This window comes from Nicotiana attenuata, unplaced genomic scaffold (genome assembly GCF_001879085.1).
Source record: "Nicotiana attenuata strain UT unplaced genomic scaffold, NIATTr2, whole genome shotgun sequence".
NCBI lineage: Eukaryota > Viridiplantae > Streptophyta > Magnoliopsida > Solanales > Solanaceae > Nicotiana > Nicotiana attenuata.
The window spans coordinates 213,446-228,468 of record NW_017670429.1 but is presented as its reverse complement, the minus strand read 5'-3'; the positions used below and the strand labels follow the sequence as shown (position 1 = coordinate 228,468).

Here is a 15,023-nt window from a genome sequence, read left to right as displayed (position 1 = left end):
ATCTAAAAAATATGATTTTAAATGTTACTACTATTACATATGTCATAATATTTTCATTAATGAAAATATAAATTAAATTATTTCTTAAGTTAAATGATGTATTATTATTTTTAGAACAAAATTAATACGAAATGGTATCATGATTTTTTTCTTGGAAGGAGTAGTACTAGTATGAAATCAGCGATGACATAATTCTCAACCCAAATCAGAGTCAGAGAGAACTTCTCTGTCTTTTTTTCCTTTTCTGGACTGACATTCTTCTGTTCAATCTTGTGAGGTATGAAATCAGTGAGGACGTAATGCGGCGATTAACCCAAATCAGGTAAGAGAAGCTGACTCCTTTTTCTTTTCTTTTTCAAATATTCAGTTTATCTTAGTTTTCCTCTTTGTTCACTCTACTAATACCAGGGGTGTCAATGAATATTTAAAAACCGACTAAACCGATCGAATCATACCGTACTGAACAGATTTTTATGTTCCTTTTAATAAAACCGTAGACTTTTATATAAATCTAAACCGAACCGATAATTAGGGTAGGTTTATTATTTTATGAAAATAAACCAAAAAAATATCGAACCGTACTGAATAAATTTACAATGTGAAAAATATTTATATATTAAGTTTAAAAATAATAAAGCATTAAATTTTTTCTGGGGATTTGGAATTATGAAATAGTTACAAGCCAACAAGTAATTAAACTTGAAATCCTAATTTCCAAACATATTATACTACTTCTATTGAATTCACTAGCAAAACACAAGGTATTGTAGCGATGTATTGAATATCTTTCCTTTCGTATGATTTAGATTTATTTTTTTGAATATTTAATCTTCTATAGACTTACTCTTGAGACCCAGCTTGGTTAATATCTTTCCACTCGTGTGATTTATATATTTTTTGTATTTGCTTAGTTTCTTTTATGCTGATGTAGAATAGTTGATAGATCTATACTCTAGCCATATTTTCTATATTTGTTAAATTATCAGCTTTTAAACTGTAAAAATGTCTAGAGAGTTTTGCTAAGTCCTATAAAAGTACGTATGTTATTGCATTCTACTTCTACTAGTAATTTTTACATGACATTTAAAAAGAATTACCGAAAATTTACCGAACCGTACCGATACCGAAGAGAAACCGACATGATTGGGACGATTTCGAAAAGTTTAATTTTGGTTATACATAATAGAACAACCGAAAAATTATTATGGTACAAATTTTATAAAATAACCGGCCGAACCGAACCATTGACACCCCTAACTAATACGATCAAATGACGTTAAACTCTAATTTCAGTTTCGTTTAATTCTCTGTTTTAAAAGGCAAAATTGGGACGCCCGGGGCTCGCCCCAGGGCGGAGCACTCGTAAAACGCCCCCGGGCTTATGTGTGGGGCTTAGTTCCGTGAGGCTTACGCCTCGGCCTTCGAGGCTTACGCCCCGGACACGCCCAACGCCCAGTGCACTGGCTCGCCTAATAGAACTTTATGTAAATGTATGTAACTAACCTAGTAAATCCTCAAATTTTCTTAATAAATCGTTGACTATTCAAAATTATTTTTTTTAATCGTAAATCATTAACTTAAAAGTATTTTATGTCATAATTAAAATAAAAATTATTACACGTTATCCACTAAGACTGCTATGATAGCAATTTTTAAAAAAAAATTATTTAATAAGTATTTATTTATTAACTTTTGTTATGTCTTTATTATATAATAACCTATTATTTTCTTATAATTATTTTCCTAAATTTTTTTTCACATTTACGAGATACAATACTTATTAATTTTATAGCTCAGCATTAGCTAGTAACTATTTACAAATAATTAGTTATCATGTTATTGTATGGTGAATTATGTGTCACTTTATTAACTTGTTGAAACTTAAAAACAAATGATGCTAGTGAATCATATTTAAATTGTAAATTATGTTTTTATAAAAATTCTCTTTCAAGTAGAAAGCATATTAAATAAAAGGAGTATTTTTTTTTATAAAAAAGTTAAATTATAATATTGAAATTCTTTCAAAATTCATTACTCCTTAAGAGATACTTATAAGATTTCGTATCGAATACATTACTTTTGATATTTGAGTTGAAACGAAATTTGCATATTATGGTATATGTCATACTTTTCGTATTATTCATAGTTGAATTATAATTGATAAATTTTTTAAATAGATTATTTGTTATAATTTAGTGATTTTAATGTAATTTTTATAATTATTTTTTATTTTATACTATCTTAAAATTATTAAAATTTAAAGATCCGTGGGACTTACGGCCCATGTCTCAGGGCTTACGCTTCGCCTTGTCAAAGGTAAAACGCCTCCTCTCACGCCCCCGCCTTTTAAAACATTGGCTTAATTTGCTTTAGTTTTGATTGTTGGGTCCAAATAAACTCTTACGGACATCCAAATTTCCCCATTTGTGATTGCCACAAAATGAACGTTTCCAATTTAGCTTACAATGTTGCAGCTTGCAACGACCTATATGCGTTGTACTTGGTAAAAATTGTGTGGGGTAGTCACTTTTTAAAGTGATATTTACTTTTTATCCAGCATTTTTAATATTTAGCAATAGTAGTCACTAGTTTATTAAAATTAATATAAAAAGACTGTGTTACCCTTTCTTCTATCTCTTTCATGTTAGGGAGAAGAACTGTGCCGGAAGGATTTTCTTCTTTAGTGTTTTTTTGGGAGACTTAGATTTAACACATTGTGAATTTTGGAAAGTGAAGAATTAAGCTTCCATTATAATCATTTTCCATGAAAGTGATATGCATACCACAAGATAATGATGGTGCATGTTTCAGTTTCAGTTTTCTTCATTTATTGGCATCTTCATCAAGACTTCAATTATTAGAATCTTACCATCTTACTGGTAACGGCCTATATCTCCACCACCACTCCCCCACCCCCCGCCAATGGCAGAAAAAGAAAAAGAACAAGAAAAAAAAAGGGAGAAAAGAAAACATGGAGAATAAATCTTTTAGAAAACAAACTTTCTGAGTTTTATTTATTTTTATTTTTCTTTTGGTTGGTTAGATTCTATAGTCTTTTATTTTTTTAGTTGTTTCTTTTTGTTATTAGCTTCTGTTGTGTAATTTGACATCAATCTTATATGTAAATTATAATTATTTTTTATTATTTTTTTAGTGAAAAGATACAAATATCGTTTGGTTTTCTGCTACGTTATGGATCCTGAACTTACAGTTACAAGTTCAAAAGTGAAGGACACTTGGTCCTGAACTTCGAGTTCCAAGTTCAAAAGTTAAGGACACTTGGTCCTGAACTTACAGTTACAAGTTCAAAAGTTAAGGACACTTGGTCCTGAACTTAGAATTACAAGTTCAAAATTTAAGGACACTTGTTCCTGAACATAGACTAACAAGCTCAAAAGTTAAGGACAATAGGTCCTGAACTTACAGTTACAAGTTCAAAAGTTAAGGACAATAGGTCCTGAAGTCCTGAACTTGGACTAACAAGCTCAAAAGTTAAGGACAATAGGTCCTGAACTTAGGCTAAGAAGCCCAAAAGTTAAGGACAATAGGTCCTGAACTTAAACTAACAAACTCAAAAGTTAAGGACACTTAGTCCTGAACTTACAGTTACAACTTCAAAACTTAAGGACATGTAATCCTGAAATTAAGTTAAAATGTTAAGGACATGTAGTCTTGAAGTCCTGAAGTTAAGTTCAAAAGTTAAGGACATGTAGTTCTGAAGTCCTGAAGTTAAGTTCAAAAGCTAAGGACATGTAATCCTGAAGTCCTGAAGTCCTGAAGTTAGGTTCAAATGTAAGGGACGTGTAGGAAGTCCTGAAGTCTTGAACTTAGAGTTCCAAGTTCAAAAGTTAAGGACATGTAGTTCTAAAGTCCTGAACATAGAGTTACAAGTTCAAAAGTTAAGGACATGTAGTCATGAAGTTCTAAAGTTAAGTTCAAAAGTTAAGGACATGAGCAGAAAGATATTTTCGTCCGGACAGTTAAAGTTTATTAAAGCAGTGGCTAAAGACTAAAGACATTTTAAACAGTGGCTTAAAAGTAAATACATGTGTTATTAGTGGCTAACCGTGCAATTTTTACATTATACTTGCTGTTGCGGAGCTTAATTTCGAAAATTATATATTATCACCCGTAGGCCCAAAAGTGCATATATAATTGGGTAAATTTTAAAAATAGCCAGATTTACAACTGGTCGTTCAAAAATAGCCCAATTTCAAAATTTAATCGAAATTTAGCCACTTTTTATATAAAGATAAATCTGAGCGAAAACACTGTTCAAAACCCGGAAAATACTCCAGTATATTATGCTGGAGTTCCAGCATACTTATCCAGTATGCTGGAACTCCAGCATAATATGATGGAGTTCTAACATAAGTACACTAGAACTGCAGCATAATATACTGGAGTTCCAGCAAGTATATTGGTCCGGTATAATATTCTGGAGTTTGGAGCACCGGTGCTCCAGTCTCCAGTATATTATATTGGAGCCAGCAAAGTATACCGGTACAGCATAATATGCTGGAGTTCATACACAAGTGCACCGAACTCCAGTATATTATGCTGGATCGGTCTCTATTGCAGCAAAATAGTGGCTATTTTTCATTGACTTAGTAAACGCTGACTATTTTTGACTGACCAGTCCGAAAACTGGCTATACCGTGAAATTTAAATAGGTTTGTCCAAAATCTCCTACAATTACGGGAAAGCAGACATCAGCAAAGTATTGCTTTTGCGGCTGAAAAATAACTTTTCAGAAAGTAGGTTAACAAAATTCTTATTGTTAGTTTATAGAAATTAAATACAAATACACACATAATGCAGGTTTGAATTAAAAAAGAAAGAAAACTGAAAGAGGGAGAAGAGAAACACATAATTGTAACAAGATTGGAAACCCAAATAGAAGTCACAGGAGCAGATGCCTCCAATAACAAGGCAAGCCTGCTCTTGAACAAGCAATGTATTCAAGAGAAAGAGAAAACAGAGCAACAAGGTAATTTGTTTCTGAAAAGGAATGAAAAATAAACAAACAAAGATGAATCAATTCTCCAACTCTAGTCCAGATCCTTGGAACTTGAGGAGTGTAGTTTTGTTAATCAGATGTTCCATTTCAGGAGTCAAGTAATTCTTCCAATCTCCAACCATTCCTTTCCTAAAATAGCTACTGTTTGGTACTCCATAAATTACAGAACCATTTTTGTTCACTTCCAAATTCCTCAACCTCTCCAAACTACACCTCCACACAACTTTCTCCACATCTTCTTCCTTCTCAAATGGCTTCCCAAGAAACAGAGCCAATTTCTTCACCTGCTCTTTAGGATCCCTTAACATCTCTTCATATTTCAAGAACAATATTTTATCAGGCCTCTTCTGATTTTCCATCCAATATCCCAACACATTTTCGAAATACGGTCCGTATTGGTGAACCCCTGTGCAGAATTCCTCAACTGCCTTTTCCAATGGATAGGGTTCTTGATTTGGCCTGAAAATGGAGTTGAAAAAATGCCATAAAGACACCAACGTGTCTTTTGGGTTCCGGGCTATGCATACAATCTTGCCATTGGAGTTCTTGACAGAATCAGGAAGAAAACTGAAAGGCAAATGTGTGTGAAAAAGTCTTGGAGATGGCATAGCATACAAATCAGGAGTTGGTTTTGTAGAGTAAATAGTGGACTCTATGGTCTGAACATGAAATTGAGGATTGTCCTTAGTTAAGAGATCTTCGTTTTCAGGAATATTAATGTTCTGGTGCAAGATGTATAGGCAAAGAGCTTTGAGCCAAGTAGTACCTGTTTTGGGAGCTGATGCTAAAATAACGTCGTCGTCTTTAGCTTGGAAGGAGGAGTTGAATTTCATTGCACATTTAATTAGGCCAGGCTCGAACCAAAAATCCTGCCATTTTCGGATTTCCATGACATCCCAAAACAGAGCATTTGGCAGCTCCTTAATCATAGCATCTTCACACTCCTCTGATGAGATGTTAGAATCTGTGATATTAGATTTTGTTTCTTGAGCAGCCATTGATTGGAGTTAAAGTTTTTAGTCACATAGTAAAACCTAGACTTTATATAGAATGGCTTCTGCTAAAAATGGAGACTTTGGATTCCCTAATAAGCATGAGTCGAGAGAACATGGTCTTAACGCGGAAATTTTGTTTATTATACATAAGGAGAAATTGTTTAGTAATTAAATATGTACGAGTCAATTTGATTGCTCAATGCTACGTTGAAAACTGTCTTGCTTTCCGTGTCATGAATCCTTGTGCACCTGTACCTGCAGGTCTAACCAAAAATATTTCTCATAGTTGAGTAATAAATAAAAGAAGATACTGCAAGTAATTAACACTCAGCATCTGAGCCGCGTACGGCGTTGGGGTGAGGACAATGTAAAAGATATTGCCAATATTAGAACAAATTACTGTAGTAAAATTTCCTATTACGTTTTAACTATGAGGGTGTTTGGATTGGCTTAAAAGCTTGTCAAACCAGTTTAAAAATATTTTTTGGCTTATTTGGATGTTTGGCAAATACAAAAAATCAAGAGCTTTTAAGTCAAAATAACTAAAAATAAGCCAAAAGCAATAAGTTGGTCTATCCCAACTTTTTTTTTTTTTGGCTTAAAAGCAACTTGAGTTTGACCAAGTAATTTACCCTATTATCCCTTACATACTTCTATAATTTCCAAAGTACCCTCTCTTCCTAAAACCTCTAGCCCGTTTCGTTTTCTTCCCATTTCTTCATATCTGGTATCATAACTTCAGGAGTATTTTGGCAAGACTTGTTTCTCAACTTCAAGAGCTTATAATTCCTTCTGATTCCACTTTTGATTCATTTGCATAATCAAATATGAAAGCAGATAACAAGTAAGTAACTTTTACGTGGTTCTTGAATTTTGAAAACTATTTTACGTCAATTTATTTACTTTTTGGGTAATTTTATATGAGTTGTTTTTATAATTAAGCATATTTTTTAATTGCGGTTATTAAATAATGCCTTACTAATAAGTACTTCATATTAATTAAAATAATCTTATCTAATCAGTATTATAACTTAAACTGAATTAATACACAAATTAATTTGCATTTGAGTTAATTTAAAATAAAAAATGCATCAATAAGCTTATTTTTAATGTTGACAGCTTTAAGGGCATCTCGGTCATTTTAACAGAAAAAAATGCTTACCAGCACTTGTTTACCAAATATTTCAATAGCTTTTTCTCAGCTTAAGCACTTCTATCCAAACACGTAACTGCTTATTTGTAAAACCAGCTCAAGCACTTGTGCTTAAAAGCTACTTTTTTCCAGCCAATCCAAACGGGCTCTATGTTAGCACGAACTCTCCAAAATGCTTCTCTATTTGTGTCGGATCCTTCAAAAATACGATACTTTTAAAGGATCATATATGCACTCCGTGATATTTTCGGAAAGTCCGAGTAACATAGTGTTTTACTACATCACTAGTATTAGCACCCACGCAGATACGCGGACACTAACCATATCAAATATTTGAGTTATTTGGATTATATATAAATAATCTTAAAATTTAAACCGTCTCGATAAATATAGATAATCATTGGATATTAATTAAGAAAAACAAATGAGAAAGATTAACCATTTCTCAAATTTGCTAGTTATAATTCTATTTTTCTTTTTTGGTACCATTCTCGTCGGTGTCATTGGATCCTAATATTAGTGGCAAAACAATCAAAGCTTGAGACTATGAAGGACTCTCTGGATATGACTTGACTATTTTAATACTACTTGAACTCTTATTTGGTGTGTTGATATCTTTAAAAAAATACTTCTATTTCAAAATTTTAGTTTCTAAAACGTTAATTTTTAATAAAAATAATTTTTATAGTAATGTATGTGTAATGACCCTGCCGGTCGTTTTAAGAATTAACGCCTCGATCCCCTATTAACTGTTTTCCCCGTGCTTATTTCTGCTATTGTGAGTTGCCGGTAGGATTCGTTTTGAGTTTCGCAGTGTTTTGGGACACTTGGTCCCTAAATGAGAGTTTAAGCTTTAGAATTTGGGCCGTAGTCGGAGCAGTATGAAGACGGCCTCGAAATGGAATTCTGTTGGTTCCTTTAGCTCCGTTGGGTGATTTCGGGCTTAGGGCGTGTTCGGATTGTGTTTTGGAGGTCCGTAGCTTGATTAGGCTTCAAATGCCGAAAGTCAAATTTTTGAAGTTTTCGGTTCATAGTGAGATTTTGATATCGGAGTTGGAATTGAATTCCGGAAGTTGGAGGAGGTCCGCCGTGTTATTTGGGGCGTGTGCGCAAAATTTCAGGTAATTCGGACGAGGTTTGATAGGCTTTTTGATCGAAAGCGGAAATTTGAAGTTTTGGAAATCCTTAGGCTTGGATTGGAGAGTGATTTGTGATTTTGGCGTTGTTTGACGTGATTCAAGGGTTGGAATAAGTTTGTATGATGTTTTAGGACTGGTTGGCATGTTTGGTTGAGGTCCCGGGGGCCTCAGGTGAGTTTCGGGTGCTTAACAGAAGTTGAATTGGACTTAGGAGAAATCTGAAGTTGGCTGAACCTGTTATAGCCGCACCTGCGTGTATGCGACCGCAGGTGCGGTCTTAGGCGATTTGGGGTTGGTCGCAGATGCGACCCAGTTACCGCAGAAGCGGCACCGCATCTGCGGAAAAGAGGTCACAGGTGCAGAAGCTGGACTTTAATGAAAAGCCGCAGGTGCGGTACGTTTGTTGCAGAAGCGGGACCGCAGGTGCGGTCCCATGGCCGTAGAAGCGGTTCCACCGGTCAGAAAAAGGGGAAGAATCGAGGGTTAAGTCTCAAAACCTTAGAAATTGATTTGAGAGCTCGGGATTGGCGATTTTGGGAGACAATTTCACCTGGGTGTTTTAGGTAAGTAATTCTTACTCGGTTTTGATTAATTTCAACGAATCTATGCTTAAATTCATCCTTCAAATTCGAATTTGGGATGAAAATTTGGAGAAAAATTGGAAAAGTTCTTAGGCCTAATTTTGGATTTTTGATCAAGATTTTGATGTCGGATTGGAGTAATTTCTGTATATATGAACTCGTGAGAGTATGAGGATTCCGAATTTGTAAATTTTACTCGATTCCGAGACGTGGGCCCGGGGGGCTTTTTTGCCGATTTTCCTAATTTCGCGTATTAGCTTCGAATTAATTAGTTGAATTACTTACTTGAAGTTATATTTATATTATGCAATTACTTTGAATAGATTTGGGCTATTTGGAGTCGGATACTCGTGGCAAGAACGTGTTATTGAGTTGATTGAGCTGGTTCGAGGTAAGTGGCTTGCCTAACCTTGTGTGGGGGAACTCCCCTTAGGATTTGGTATTGTTGATATATGAAATGCATTGTACGTGACGTGACGAGTGCGTACATGTGCTAATTGTTGAAAATCCGGTTTTCATTAAGTAACGATAATTGTGTATTTCTTCCCTGTTTACAGTACTTGAAATTTAAGCCTACTGCTAGCTTAGGAAAGCATGTCTAACTGATTCGATTGTTTTACCTGCTCAAATTGCCTATTTGAATTCTGTGCAGCATGCTAGGCTAGAAATACCTATTTTACCTTGGTATAAATTTGATTGAATTGAATATTCTTCGTGTTGGTGTTGTGTGTTTACTTTGGGACTACGGGCGATATCCCGGGAGATCCCCCTTGGCTGTTTATTTCGGACTACGAATGTGGTATTCCGGGAGATCCCCCTTGCCTGTTTATTTGGGACTACGGATGTGGTATTCTGGGAGATCCCCCTTGCCTGTTTATTTGGGACTACGGATGTGGTATTCCGGTAGATCCCCCTGCACATTTACATTGGAACTACGGGACTGCACCTGGTAGATTCCCTCAGTACTGAGTATTTACATTTGGGACTACGGATGTGGTATTCCGGAAGATCCCTTGCGCATTATGAGTTGGACTACGGGACGACACCCGGGAGATCCACTGGATATTTATATTTGGGGACTACAGGACGGTATCCTGGGAGATCCCCAGCTGTAATCTCTGTGTTGAGCTGTATTCCTTCTGTGATTATTTTGTCTCTATTGTAGTTGTTGCTACTCTTATTACCCTGTATTACTTTAATACTGCTTCTTTTCCTTATATATTATTGTATATGACCGGTAGGGCCCTGACCTTCCTCGTCACTACTCGACCGAGGTTAGGCTTAGCACTTACTGGGTACCGCTGTGGTATACTCATGCCCTTTCCTGCACATGTTTTTCGTGTGCAGATCCAGGTACTTCGACTCAGCCCTACTACCCTTGAGGTGAGTCGATTCTCTAGAGACTTCGAGGTATATCTGCCGCGTCCGCAGATCGAGGAGTCCCTTTCTATTCTCTCTTGTTGTGATAGCCCTTCTATCTTTTCTTTTGATTTAGACATTCCGGAGTTAGAGCATTTTGTCGTATTCATAGCTTGTGATTCATGGTATTCCGGGTTTTGGGAGTTGTTCGGTTTTGAGATCGTGTACTGTGTATGCCGAGCGGCATCTTAAACACTTTTATATTTGTTATCTTCGGTTTTATTAGTTTTTCCGCATTTGTTTCTTCTTCTTTGAAATTGTTAGGCTTACCTAGTAATAGGGACTAGGTGCTGTCACGACATGTTCACGGAGGGCGAACTTGGATCGTGACAAGTTGGTATTAGAGCTCTAGGTTCATAGGAGTCATGAATCACAAGCCGGTTTATTAGAGTCTCGCAGATCGGTACGGATACGTCTGTACTTATCTACGAGAGGCTATGTAACCGCTAGAAAAAATTCCACTTCATTTGACTTCCTTGTCGTGCAAGATTTTTGATATCGAAATTCTAAACTTCTATCTTCCATTCTTTCACAGATGGTGAGGACACGTGCTACCGGAGGTGACCAGACACCCACGCCCCCAACGAGAGCCGTCAGAGGTCGGGGCCGGGGTAGAGGCCATGGACGCTCATGCGATGTAGCTGGAGCACCCGCGCGAGCTGCTACAGAGGAGCCACCAGCAGTTCCCGCTGAAGCCCAAACGCCTGATACGCCAACTGCTACTACTACTCCAGCACTTCATGAGACCTTAACACAGTTGCTGAGCATGTTTGGTACATTGGTTCAGGCGCGGTTAATTCATGTTGTAACAACTACTTCACAGATCGGGGGAGAGACCCAGACTCCCGCTGCCCCCACTCCAGAGCAGCGAGTTCGCATTGGTCAGGTTCCAGGTGTCGTGGTGACATAGCCTGTGGTCCCATTTCAGTGGGTGGTGAGGATCTCTCGCTGAGTAGAGGACAGACGAGGTCATGAGAGAGAGTTTGGGGAGGCGAGGAGACCTCGTAGACCGGAGAGATTCACGGGCCCTTATTTTAGAGGCAAAGTACGACATGGTAGAGGTTTTGTGGGTCAGCCAACTCAGTTTGCGTTTCAGGCTTCGCACAGTGTTTTAGATTTTCAGGGGTCTCAGAGTACCCGTACCGCACAGCTCCCACTGTCATGTCAGTTGTCGCGTCCTCCCAAAGCTTGTTTTGAGTGTGGCGATACACGCCATATGGTGAGGGATTGTCCCAAACTTAGGAGGGGTGCACCTCCACAGACTTCTCAGCCACAGCGTGCCCCGCAGAGTTCCCAGGCTATGGTTACAGTACCAGTTGCTACCCCACCTGCCCCGCCAGCTAGAGGTGGAGGTCGGGGAGGTAGAGGTCGCCCTAGAGGGGGAGGCCAGGCCAGATACTATGCCCTTCCTGCCCGTACTGAGGCTGTCGCCTTCGATTCTATCATCACAGGTATTATCCTGGTCTATCATAGAGATGCATCAGTTTTATTCGATCCAGGTGTGAGCATGTGATTTTTGCCCTATACGAATTACTCCCAGAGATTCAAACAAAATAATTTCCTTTCATTATTTGCAATTGCGTGAATTTTTTTGGCATTTTATGTTAATTGTTGGCATTTTATTTACACACTTTTATTCATAAAAAATACAAAAAAAATGTATTTGACCTCTGCACTTAGGGTTTTAATTCTACATTTTAGGATTAATTAAGAAAGTACTTTTTTCATAAATTGGAAAATCAAAAAATATTTGTTTAAGTTGCATTTTTAGTTTTTGATCTTGATCTTAAATGGTATTTCTTTTAAATTTGTTTTGTGATAATCATCATATGTGTTTAATTAGTGTTAGGATTAGTTGAATTTTAGGAATTAATTTTGATTTTTATTAATTTTTGAAAAGGAAAAGAAAAGAGGGAATTAATTTGTTTTGAAATTGAAAAAGAAAAGAAAAGGAAAATAAATAAAAAGGAAAAAGGGGAAATAGCCTGGTTTATGTTGTTTGGGCCAAATTTGCATTAGCCCAAACGAATCCCGTCCCAAAAGTCACCAAACCTAGCCCAACGTTAACCCCCAGTCCGGTCCACTCCCCGTTTAAACGAAACAACGCCGTTTCCCTGCGTTTTGATCACAACCATTGATTTTTCTTATCCAACGGATGGAAATTGCCTAGGTTACCTCATATAAATATGTCCTAACGCTAACCTACCCCCTCAGACCCCCCCTCACCCTCTCATCTCTCTCGTTTCATCAGAGATATGTAACGCCGCCCTTCTCCGCCTTACGCCTCCGCCGGAAATCGCCTCACGGCGGCGGCCGGTCTCCAAATCACCCCAAATTTACACCCCATGCTCCTCTCCTTCTCCCCTTTCCATATCCATGTCCATTTTCCCTCAAACATCACCCGAACTCCTCGAATCTTAAATCTAAGATTCCGTCAAAAACCCTAATTCCTCCAAAAACCCCAAAAATCACACCCTCTAGCCTCCTTGACCCCCTCATCAAGAATCCCAAGCCAAAACCTCTCAAATCCGAGTTAAGCTCCGTGAATTTCAAATCTAGGGTTCAAAGTTCAACCTGTTTTGGGATGTTTCGAGTAGTCGAGTGATTTCTAGTTAACGTTATATGTCTATTTTTGACGAAATAGACAAATAACATTAACTGAAAACCAATTTCGAAAGTCAGTCATGGGGAGTTCAAAATCAGTAAGTTTTCTTTCTATTTTGGCTGTGTTTTATCTTTTGAGATTCTGTTTAGTTTAAGTTTTTGTGTTTTTTTAGTTAATCTAGGGTTTGGTTCTTGTTCCCTAAATCTCATTTGTTACTAATAAGTTTAATTAGATTTGAGTTGTCAGTTCATCCTTTCAGTGTTCTTAAAATTTTGTTTGATTCATATTTTGTGTGTCTGATTTTGATTCATGATCCTTTGGGTTGTTGATTAGTGGTCGACTGTTAAAATTGCCAAAAGTAATCGTTATTTCTGCTTTTCAGTAGTTGATTCAAGCTATATCTCAGGTTTGTTTGGATTTGTGACCTGATTATAATTGAAAGTCATCTGTTTCATTGTAGAATCAGTTTGTTAGTAGTTCATCAGATTTGTATCTGTTGTTTTACTTGCTTTAGATCCGTTTGAGAGCATTAGTTAAAGCATGTTTCTGTTTTGTAATATTTGTAGATATTCAGTACTTTAAGGGGGGAATAGAATGACTAGAAGCTTAAGGGGTCTTAAGGGAAGGTTCAAAGAGTGAATAACAGTTTACTTAAGGGGTAAAATAGGGAATAGAGCCCAAGAATTTGTTCATAATTGCATAAGAAACCCTTAGAAGGTTCTAGCAAGGGCTGTTTGTTTAATATTGTGGATGATTACTTGTTAAAGAAGTCACAAAGTGAGGGACCAAAAAAGAAAAAAAGTCTGAAAAAGCCCTAGGCTCTGCCTATAAAAAGGCACGCTTGGTGCCTTCATTGGCAAGTTTTCAGCTCCAAAAATTCCCCCCAAAAGGTGTTCTACAACCCCAGATCTGACTTTGAATTTAAAAATTCAAAAAAGCCAAATCTGCAATTCTATAGTTCCTTGTAGTCTCAATTATTCAGAAATCCAAAAACAAACAAAAATACAAGAGAAAATAAAAAAAAAGCACTGTTACATTGATTTTTAGGTTAATTTTGATTTCTAGGCATTGATTCTCTTCTCTTCTAGTTGCTGAAGCTTTTCTGAAGTGTACTCGGTTTTAGTTGGGTCTGTTTTGGGTTAAAATTGATGCTGTAAAATCTCCAGTCCATTCCTGGGTATTTTTGAAGCTGTGTTGGTTCTAAATTGTCACCACTGCTGTTGCTTAACTTCGCTATTTGAATTCTGGTTGCTGCTCCTGCAATCTTTTGCTACTGATCATTCTCCTTTCTTCTATTTCATTGCACTTCAGGTACACATTTCTAAATTCACTTCGATGTAATTGTGAATTGGAGTTGAAATAAAGATGTTCATCAGTTCTATGTGCGAAGAATGCTTTCTGCTGTTTTTAGTTTGTAGTTAACTAGCTGTTCATAGCCGTTTGATTAGCCTTTATTGGTATTACATGGACAGTAGGTATACGGATTGTATAAATAGGATTGCTGTTAAGCTGAATTGACTGTTTAAACTCCTATAGGACTGTTTATCACAATTGTGCAGTGTAATTCCATTTCAGTTGGCTTTGAACATTATTTAGAATTGCTATCACAAATGCTTAAGTTCTGTAATTAAACAATGGACTGTTAAACCCTATGAACTTTGTGTTGATCAATTGTATGGCTGTGATTTCAGTTTTAGCCTAGTTAATGTTAGTGACTCACTCCACAAGTTAGAACTTGAAGTTTAAGTTTAGAACATGAAGTTTCAAATTCGATAATTCCATATGTACTGATAGCTTAGTGCGTTGTTGGTTTTTTCGTCTAAATAACTTCGGAATTGCGAGTTTGCACTCGAATGGACTTAATTTAGTAGCAGGAAATAACTGATTAGTTAAGTTCAAATCAGGAATTAAAAGCACCATTGGAATACAGATGGATTAACTGTTAGGTTTTTCATTATGTTAGTTCATATATTAGATTAAATAATAGTGGTAGTTGATGTTAATTGAATATGCTCGAACAATATAGTTTTGGGTTCGCATAATCGTGGTCGTAAGTTGGTAGTCACATTGGCATGTTGATAAACTGTTCTCACCCATAGTTGTTAATCGCT

At 36.6% G+C, this 15,023-nt stretch overlaps 1 protein-coding gene across 1 annotated transcript; it reads right to left on the bottom strand.

Annotated features, from left to right (window-relative positions):
* Positions 1-5,037: 5,037 nt before the first annotated feature.
* LOC109239275 (cytosolic sulfotransferase 8-like) lies at positions 5,038-6,018 on the bottom strand. Its single transcript, XM_019405819.1, has one exon. It carries the CDS (start codon positions 6,016-6,018, stop codon positions 5,038-5,040), a length of 981 nt encoding a protein of 326 aa, XP_019261364.1.
* Between the last annotated feature and the right edge of the window lie 9,005 nt (positions 6,019-15,023).